Source organism: Carlito syrichta, unplaced genomic scaffold (assembly GCF_000164805.1).
Source record: "Carlito syrichta isolate Samal-C Ts95f unplaced genomic scaffold, Tarsius_syrichta-2.0.1 Scaffold311792, whole genome shotgun sequence".
NCBI lineage: Eukaryota > Metazoa > Chordata > Mammalia > Primates > Tarsiidae > Carlito > Carlito syrichta.
In genome coordinates, this window is record NW_007255888.1 from 74,903 (window position 1) to 85,073 (window position 10,171).

Here is a 10,171-nt window from a genome sequence, read left to right on the forward strand (position 1 = left end):
TCCAAGGAAACTTTCTCAAACAGATACTTTCTCAAACAGATACTCCTATTATCTTAGTTCTGCCTTTAAGGAAACTGTGTCTCAGAGGGGTTAAGTAATTTGCCCAAGATTTCCTAGTTAGTGAGTGACCAAACAGGGACATGAATCCAGACTGGTTTTTGGAGCCGGTTTGTGCTGTTGAGCACTGTGCCTCATAAAAGAGGGGATTGGGAGAGAGGACTTGACTCATTTTCAAATGCATGTTGCTTTTTAATTAATTCATCAATTAATTAGCCAATTAAAATATATTTTCACTTTATCATTTTTGTGTTTACAAGTTGGAAAGTTAGACTTGTTTGGATCTCCTAAATCCACATACACTGTTAGTCTCATGAGAACTTAAGGGGGAGCTGTGTCATGACCACATTGTTCATTTCAGGACTGTCACTTCTTTTCCTTAGGAACTCAGTAACGTCTGTGGTCTTATCAGGAGACATATAGTTATGATAGGAAATTGAGTTATTTCTTACAAAGATTCTGTGTTCAATTTATTAGAATCCCCTAAAGTTATTTTTATCTATTCAGGTCAGCTTTTACCCTCATCTAGATTTGAAGCCCTGTGTTTATAGCTGTGGAAGCACAGGCCCAAACATTGATGTGTCAACCTTCTTGGGGTTCTCAAATACCTTGCTGTTTTATATCGGGTTCTTGAACTGTGTTGGTAACCACCTTCTGTGCTTGTCTGTTGTTTGGAGATGTTAGCTATGAAGTCTCCTGATTTTCTCATCTTACCTTAGTTTACTTCTCAGATTTGGCCTGGATATACAGTTCATAGGGGACTCATGAGGGGAAGAACTAGTAGCCTGAAATGATCTCTTATACTGTGAAATTACCAGAACTACAGTGTGATTAAGGAGACCTGTTCAATTTGAACAATGACAAACAGGAAAGTTTGGCTAAAGCCATAAAGGGATAAAAAGATATTTGGCTGAAAGAGGAGAATATGCTTTTATATTTTGCCATATTCTTTCATGAAATTGAGTCTTGTAGGTTAATGGCTGAGAAAGAGTAGAACATATTTTTATGCAGTACTCATGGAGTTTTGGCTAATGTCAAATGACTACTTAAATACCAAATTAGTAGAACTAGATTTTGGTGTGTGTATGTGTGTGTGTTTATGTGTGTATGTATACAGCTACTCCATTAAGCATTTGTTTACTTGGCGACTGCAGCTTAAGAATCCTTTGGCTAAATTAGTCCCATTTAAACTATTGCCATAATTTATAGATCTCAACCCATGTTTGAAATCTTTGCTCATTTACTTATATTTAAATATTGAGACTCTTTGTAGCAAATTTAAACCCAAACAAAAAATTCAACCCTTTATAGGAAGTCAGTAGATCTGGGTTTTAGTTCTTGTTTTAACACTAATTCTAAAATCTTGGGCAAGTCAGTTAATTACTCTGAGCCTGCTTGATTTTTTTCTTTTTAAAATTCTTAAAATATCTTATAAATTATATCTTTAAAATTCTTACTATCTGCCTTGATTAGGTAGAGTAAAAGTTGTTGTGAGACTCAAGGTACTGTTGACCAAAGTGCTTCCTAAAGTACAACACTTCTTAAAAGTACAAGAGATTATTACCACATTTTCTCAAATGAAGAGATGATTTAAGGGAAAAAAATGCTGGAAAATAGTCCTTAAAAACTTTTCTGTAATGATTCTGATGAATTTCACATTGACACTAAATTTGAAGCTTTGAAGCTTATTTTTTGAACATTGAATTGGGTTTATATATTAAAATGTTCTAACTAAAGATTTGTTTAATTTATTAGAGTTATTAAGCCTACGCTCAGATCAAGTTAGCAGCTAGACTGGTGTGCAACCTGTTTTTAATCAGTGACTCAAAGCTGTGATCACCCTGATGTCACCGAATGGCCACAGCTTGTAAAAGGTAATTTTGAATTATTTTACAGCCTTTAAAAGGCTGCTATTGTAAAGTGAAATACATGCTGTAAAAATAAAGAAAATGTATAGTTAGCAGGAATACTGCTAAGAATAGTGAACCTGAGAGCTGACCTACTTTTCCATTTAATCCTCTTCCTAAAAATATTTCAGTGGTTTTTATTTTCCCCCCTCAGTAAAAATATCAGTAACCACCACCAAAGACCTACCTATATGGATAATAGTAAAGTACTTTTCAAAAAATTTCAAGATTTTTCATAAACATGATTTATAAACATATAAAAAAGATGTGAAGAAATGTTAATATGCATTTTAAAGTGTGCCTTTTATGTAGTGAATGTTTTAACTAAACATTTCTCTTAAGTTTTTATAGTATTAATAAAACTAGTATACTTTTCTTTCCTAGAGAGTTACAGTGGAGGTAAAAGGAGTGGCTTGCAGGATGGAGAAGCTGCACCCAGTATTATTGGAAGTGAGCCACCATTTGAATTTGCTAGCTCATGCTTGCACTATTCAGATTAGTGGGCGTTTTGTGACCATATTATCTGCAATCCAAATGAAGACCTAAAATTGAGACTCTTCTGAGATTTATTTTTTATTTTCTAACCTTATATCATTATCGTTTCAGTTTTAAAATTTCCTTTCTCACTTGTTATTCTGACAGACTGTAGGATAACCTGTCAATAGTTTTTTTTTTTTTAACCTTTTCTTTGGTTCTATGTTTTGAATTAGGTTGTATGTTCCAAATATATGAACATGTACTGATTGTTACTTCCAATAACTTGACAGTAAAGAATAAATAGGCTAACCCAAAATAAAGCATAGGAACTAGTACAGGTGGTATATATTTCACAGTTTTGAGAGTTTGAATTCTAACTTGAACAGTTTTTTGGTAACTTATTTAGAATATTGTACAAATATACTATAAGCAGAAAAGTTATTCTGACATACATTATTAATACTGCAAGAAAAATGTTTCTGCTAGTTCTATGTATGTTCACTTTTCTCTTTATTAAAAAACAATTTCTAATTTGAATAAAAAGCAATATATGCTACGTTTAAGAGACCAAGGGCAACTTATTTTAGCGTAATAATGTTCAGTCCTTTCTTACTCTTTTGTCCTTATAGACTGGATTGGTTTAAGTTATTTGGTTTGACTTATACATAATTTTTAGCAGCCCACTTTAATATATATAAGTATTAAGTAGTAATCTAGTATATCTGCAACAATTCGGCAACGTTTTGATACTGACATTCACATATTCTCTTGTTTAGGAAACAGAAATTGGGAAAATAGATGTCATTACCATTTGATGGTGTATTTAATTTCTGTCCCATTACAGGATCTGAAAGCTTTGTAGCAGTTACTTATTTACTTCTGAGACGTGGATTTGTTTTCTTTCTTGTTGTGTCTTACTTTTTTGCAGTAATATTTTTATTTTCCTATCATGTCCTTATTTTTTTCCCCCTCTCTCTTTCTTTCCTTGTTAATTTTGAAAGTTTTGCTGCCTACATGTTTGAAAACTTATAATCTTCCTCTCTTCCCTTAGTACCAGCAGGTTTATTTTTTGTTTTGCAAGCCAGCTCTGCCTCCTTAAAGTATGACATCTGATGCTGGAGGGTCGCACTTTCAAAAATGAGTCAGCTGGTACATGGGGTTATCATCAGTTTTTAGCTCTTCTGTCTGGGAGATACAAGTTTGGAAGCAATCTTGGGGTACTTACCCACAAAGCTGGTGGAGACCAGGTGTGTCACAGAGGTGATTTGCTTGCTCCCTGGGGGAGAGGGTGGAATGAAATTTTTGCATTTGTGTCACTGCCAAGTTACTGCCCTCCAGCATGCCCCAGTTTTTTCTTCTTACATAATTTTGTGTAAAACTGAAAATTTAAATATACTGCAAAGAAGATCTAAAATAAATATTTGAGCTGCTGGAGTCTTTCCCTTCCCATTCTTGTCCTTAGAATGTGAATGAACTGCGGCAAGGATAATTTTGAAAGTCTGATAAAGAAGTGATTTTTTTCTTTTTAAAGATATTCAGTAAACCTTTTTTCCCCCCTGGTGAATCTGATTTGAAAGATTCTTTTATTAAAGTTGCTTAAAGTTGGAAGTCTAAAATCAGTGAGAAATTCACAAATCAGGTTTTTGTATTGCCAATTTGAAAATTTAGCTTTTGAACTAAAAAATTTTCTTTCCTTTTTGGGAATTTGAAACTGTTAGAAAGCAGCATTATATTGATTTACCTTACAGCATTCATTGTTACACATTGTTGCTGTTTATAAAAGTGAATAGGGTAACATGACTTTATTTATTACAAAATGGTAGGTATAGAAAAAATTGGCTCATGTACCCCAAAATGAAGACAAAAGCCTTCTTACTGTCTTAGAATTTTAACTATTTCTATGTAACATAGCAGCAGTTTGTTTAGAAATGACAAAATAACTGGCAACTATTTAAGACTGAAGTTCATTCACAGCTATTCAGAGCAAAACTTTAATAACCCAAATGATATACTTTTGGCAGATAGTACATACTGCCAGAATGTTTTTGGGAAAATTTAATTTCATTGTTGAATCTAGATAATAATGATTAGACTGGTACATCTGATTTAAGTGTTGTAAAACCTACCAAGGTTGATGAATTTAGCTTGAATTATCTAGAGCAGAGGTTAGCAAAATGGCCCTTCAAGGGACAGGTAATAAGTAGTTTAAGCTTTGTGGGTTATATGATTTCTACCACAGTTACTCAGGTTGCTCTTAAAGTGTGAAAGCAGTCATAGACCATACCTAATGAACAAGTGGCTGCATTCCAGTAATACTTAATTTACAAAACCAGGTGGCTAACTCAGGCTTTAGTTTGTCTGCCCAGGCAGTAGTTTCTTAGCCCCTGACCTAAAAGTTTGAGACTGTGAATACTAATGGGTACCAGTATTTATGTGGATAACTAATACTTAGTTAGCTATAGAGAGTTTTATGGTTGTGTGTTTTTATTACACATATTTGACTTTGTGAATAATTATGACTTATCATACTGGTTTGTCTGTTGTCATCTAAGTATAGTGTTGGCAGTTTCCTTTTCTTAAAAAAAATGCATTGAGTCTCTTACTAATTCATCACTTAAAATAAATGTGTTGTATGGCAGTCTGATCTGACCACTTTTTTTCTTGGTGAAATTTTCATTTTTAAAACTGTTTTATTTAGTGCTTAAATCCTATTTACAAATTTATCTTCCCAAGTAACATGATTACCTTTTTTTGGAATATGAAATATTTTGCTAACCTTTTTTTCAATTGCATTTTACAGATCACCAGAAGAACCTCAGTCTGACGACATTGAAGCTAGCCGAATGTAAGTCTAACTTGGCTGAGGCTGTGGTGTCTTTTAAGCTGCCCTAGACTGTCTTAAGTGGTATCATATTACTTGAAAATAGTTTCCAGTTAAAGTAATGATTTAGAAGCAAATTGGGTGATAGTAACATGTCTACTTTTTTCTCTACCAGATACCTCTAAACCTTGGTAACAAGTCACTAGATTTACTACTAGATAGGTAATTGCATATTTCTGACTTGTTATGTCTTTTTTGCTTCCCTAACAGTTGTGAGGAAATAGGGAGATTGGGAAAAGATTTAACATCAGACACTATATTGTGGATACAGTGACGCACAAGAATTAGTTTATACCCTGCAGAAACTTATAGTATTCTCAGAGTGAAAGATGTAGAAGCAAATAATTTCAGTCACTGAGGTAGAATGGTACCCGGGGTGCAACAGTAACCAGGGTACTGAGGTTGTGCAATAGGAATCTAGTCCAAATGGCAGGGAAATAGGAATGACCAGTGAAGGGTAAGTAAAATCTTGAAATGTGACTGGGAGTTAGACACCTGGGAGTGTGAGCAGGATTGTTCTAGGCAGAAGCATTAGCCAAAGTTATGAAGCAGCATAGTATATGTAAGGAGCAATAGGCAGTTAAAGACTTTTAGTTCATGAACTGTCTGAAACCAGGAAAATGAAGGCAATGAGACTGGGTAGTTAGAAAGTTACTTGGGATTTAGTAAAGAATTTGCTTAGTAGGTGGCTATGTTTTTAATAGCCTTGCAACAGAGAAACAGGGTTGAAGAGAAACATGTGGACTAGTTCAGTTAATGAGAATCTTAAAAAGGGCAGTGATATAATAGGAATTCAGAATAAAGTTTTCTGGATTTAAGACAAGTAATTAGAAAACGAAGTAAATAAGACTTCAGTGATTTACTGTGTAAGGACCTAAGAAGTTGGAGTCAATAGAGGTGGTGATTACCAAAGCAATGGTTTTTGAGATAGTAAGGGTTGAAATGAAAATATAGGTGTATGGGTTGACTTTGAATAAGGGAAAAGAACCCCCCTCCCATCTAATGAAATTAGAACAGTGAGGTAAAGTGAATATGTGATACTAAATGTGATTGTAGATGATAGAAAAGTCAAGATTTTCTTTGTAGTAGTTCATTTAAATGTTGATGTACATTGTGACTCTCCAATAAAGGACTATAAAATACATTTCTCAAATTTATGTAAAATTGTGCTAAAATTGAACATAACATAAACTTTATCACTTTCACCATTTTTAGGTGTTAAATAATATTTTTTTCTTTTTCATCTTAGCATTTTAAAAAAAATAGTATCAAGTATGTTAATATTGTTGTGCAACCGCCACCAGAACTATTTTACATAACTGAAAAGTCTGTACCCATTAAACAGTAACTCCCTTTTCTCCATCCTCACAGCCCCTGGCAAAAACCATTCTGTTATTTTGACTACTATGTGCATTTCTGTGAGTGCAGTCATACAACTTTTGTCTTTATGGTTGACATATTTCACTTAGCATAAATCTTCAAGCTTCTCCCATGTTGCAGCATGTTACAGAATTTGCTTTCTTTTTCAGACTGAATAATATTTCATTGAATGTATATACTGCATTTTGCTTATCCGTTTACCTGTTGATAGGCACTTGGGTTGTTTCCATGTTTTAGTTATTATAAATAATGTTATGAATATGAGTGTACAGATATCTTTTTGAGCCCCTTTCCATTCTCTTGGATATATACCCAGAAGTGGAATTACTGGATATATGGTTAGCTCTATTTTTAAATCTTTGAAAAACTGCCATACTCTTTTTCACAGCAACTGCACCAGTTTGCATTTCTACTAACAGTACACAAGGCTTCCAGTTTTCCTCTGCATCCTTGCCAACACTTACTTTCTGTTTTTTTTTTTTAATTTTTCTGAATGGTAGTCTTCCTAATTGATGTGAGGTGGTATCTTAATTGCACTTTAGTGACCAGGTAACCTTTTTTGAGATACTTTTTAATGTTTTGGGGAACACAGTTTTTGTTAGGGGATTTGAGAAGACTGAAAGCTTAGTTACTTAGGGGTTGGATGAAGAAGTGGATCAAATATTGTTGAGAGTCTTATGCCACTGAATGACTAGCCGAAGTTAGAAACCGTATCAAGCGTGAAGAATCTCATACCACTGAGTAGCCAGCAGAGGTTAGAGACCTAGTACAGTTACAATTTAAAGACTTTTCTACAATAGCCAGAAGATTATGCATGGTATTTTTGGGTTAGATATTAGCAGAACTGATGAACCAGAACCCCTAACAGCATGTGTATAGTATGTTAACATTGGGGTAATTGCATTTAATATGCTGTTGTTTATGACCATGGTTGGAAAGCTTTTGTCTTTTTATGATTGTGGTGCCAGATCAAGGTGTTGAGTTGTTTTAAGAAGAGCCTGGTATCTTGTGGTCTAGATATCAGCAAAATGGTGGGAATAAGACTTTGCATCATTTATCTCACTTCAGAAACGTCAATTTGAACAACTACTTACCCACAAAAATACTTTTACAGGAGCTCAGGAATTGTGGTGAAAGATTATGGCACCTGAGTGTATCCAGAAATAAGAAAAGACATGTTGAAGATGGCGGGGAAACAGTTTTGCAGTATCTGCATCATATCTTCCTCAACCCCATGCTGCACAGCTTGGACAGAGATGCCCTTCACTTGGGGGAAGGAGAGAGACTTTGCCTTAGACCCTAACACTGAAGCTGTTCCTGTAATATCCAGTACTGTGTAGGCTCCCACGGCCCCAGACTTAAGGCTAGTACCCACAGACCGAGCTTTCAGGCAGGTTCCACAGCCCCAGACTACAAGCCTACCCAGTACTAGTCCATTCCCTGTAGCCCCAACTTCCAGGCCGACCTCTGTGGCCTTACACCTCTGCAGTACCAGAGTCTAGGCCAGTCCTGTCTGATCCAGGGTCTTGGCCAATACCCACTCACCCAACCTTTAGGCTGGTTCCTGTGGACGCAGGCTCACCTAGTGGACGCTGGTGCCAGGGTAGCACCTGTGTACTGAGTCTCCAGGATATCTCCTGCATACCCAGACCTCCAGGCCAGCACCTGTGGACTCAGGCTCTAGGATTTCTGAACAGACTAACTCACGAAGGACTTTCTCAGAAAAAGGTAGTATGCAAAAACTGTACTAATAAGTCCCTACTTCTTCAAATGTACAGGTACAGACACAGACCTACAAGGATGAAGAACAGTTAGGGAAACTTGACACCACCTAATGAAGAAATAGAGCATCTGTAACCAACCCTAAAGAGATGAAGACGTACGAATTGCTTGACAATTCAAAGTAACCATTTCAAGGAAGCTCAGTTAATTTCTAGAACATGCAGAGAAACAATTCAACAAATCAGGAAAACAGCAAATAACCAAAATAAGAGATTTAACAGAAAGATTTAAGTTATTTTTCTTTTTAAAATCAAATGAATTCTGGAATATAGAATAAGTAGAATAAAGAGTGCAAGAGAGAGCATTAATAGCAGAATTGATCAAGCAGAAGAATCTGAACTCATGAGTTCAAGAAGGAAAATAGAGACACAAAGGAACAGAAGCCTATTAAAAGAAGTAACTGTGTCGGGGGGGAGGTATCTAGATATGGGAAGGTCATATCTCTTCAGTCAGGTTCAACTGAAACAAGACTGCACCTAGACATAATCAAACTGTCCAGAAATTAGGGAAGCAGAGTATCCTGAAAGTAGCAAGAGAAAAGAAGCATGTCAAATACAAGGGAGTTTTAATAAGGCTAGCAGCAGACTGCTTAGTAGAAAACTTACAGGCCAAGAGAGAGTGAATGATACACTCAGTGTGCTAAGAAAAAAAATACTTTAAAAAAAAATGTGCCAATTAAAAATACTTTACCTGGCACATCTGCCTTTAGAAATGAGGGCCGAATTAAGACTTTTTCAGAAAAACATGAAATCAGAGGACACTCATCACCACCAAACCTGTCTTACGATATACTATGGAGTTCTTCAACCTGAAAGAACAAAGATGCTTATTAGTAATATGAAAACATATGAAAATACAAAATTCACTGGTAATGGAAACTACAAAAGCAGAGATAATTATACTTAGATAAAGTAGATATGAAGTTAAATAAACTATAAAACAAGACAGAGGTCATTATTTAATGATGAAGGGATCAGTTTATCGAGAGGATATAGCAATTGTAAGTATACATATACCCAACATCAAAGTACTTAGACGTATAAATCAAATACTAATGCATCTGAAGGGCAAGGTAGTGTAATACAGTAATAATAGGAGACTTCACTGTCCTACTTTCAAAATGGACAGATTATCCAGAAAGAAAATTACTACAGAAACATCACATGTAAACTATACCAAATGGATAGACATTCATGGAACATTTCATCCGATAGTGGTAGAATACACATTCTTCTCAAACACACGGGATAAATGCTCTCCAGAATAACTTGTATGTTAGGTCTCAAAACAAGTCTTAAAAAATTTAAGAGTATAAAAATCATATCATGTATCTTTTCTGACCACAGTGATATGAAACTAGACATCAATACTAGAAGGAATTACAGAAAACTTGTGACTCCATGAATATTAATATGTTCCTGGGCAACCAGTGGCTCAAAGAATAAATTTAAAGGATAATTAAAAAATATCTTTTGACAGACAAAAATGAGAATACAACATATCTAAACTTATGGGAGGCAGCAAAGTTATAAGAGGGAAGTTTATACCAATAGATGCTTATATCAAAAAAGAAAAAAGCTTTGGGAAAAACCTAATGTTGCCCCTTAGGAATTAGGTAAAGAAGAACAAACTAAATCTAAATTAGTAGATGGAAGGAATAAAAGAGATGAGACCAAAAGTGAAATAG

The 10,171-nt window shown here is 34.9% G+C and overlaps 1 protein-coding gene and 1 long non-coding RNA gene across 6 annotated transcripts in view; one reads left to right on the forward strand and one right to left on the reverse strand.

Annotated features, from left to right (window-relative positions):
* Window positions 1–10,171, reverse strand: part of LOC103271597 — a 143,057-nt gene that overhangs the window by 32,133 nt on the left and 100,753 nt on the right. The gene's annotated exons all lie outside the window — the stretch shown is intronic.
* The window catches only part of UBE3A (ubiquitin protein ligase E3A), an 89,963-nt gene that overhangs the window by 25,307 nt on the left and 54,485 nt on the right, over window positions 1–10,171 (forward strand). The window contains exons 4-7 of one of the 4 annotated variants that reach the window (XM_021718072.1): window positions 1,813–1,931; window positions 2,349–2,463; window positions 3,493–3,688; window positions 5,242–5,286. In XM_021718072.1, coding sequence (XP_021573747.1) covers window positions 5,285–5,286 — 2 coding nt within the window. In that variant the 5' untranslated portion in view covers window positions 1,813–1,931; window positions 2,349–2,463; window positions 3,493–3,688; window positions 5,242–5,284. The remainder of the gene's footprint in view (window positions 1–1,812; window positions 1,932–2,348; window positions 2,464–3,492; window positions 3,689–5,241; window positions 5,287–10,171) is intronic. The other 3 variants (XM_008069071.2, XM_021718073.1, XM_021718071.1) reach the window with 3 other exon arrangements.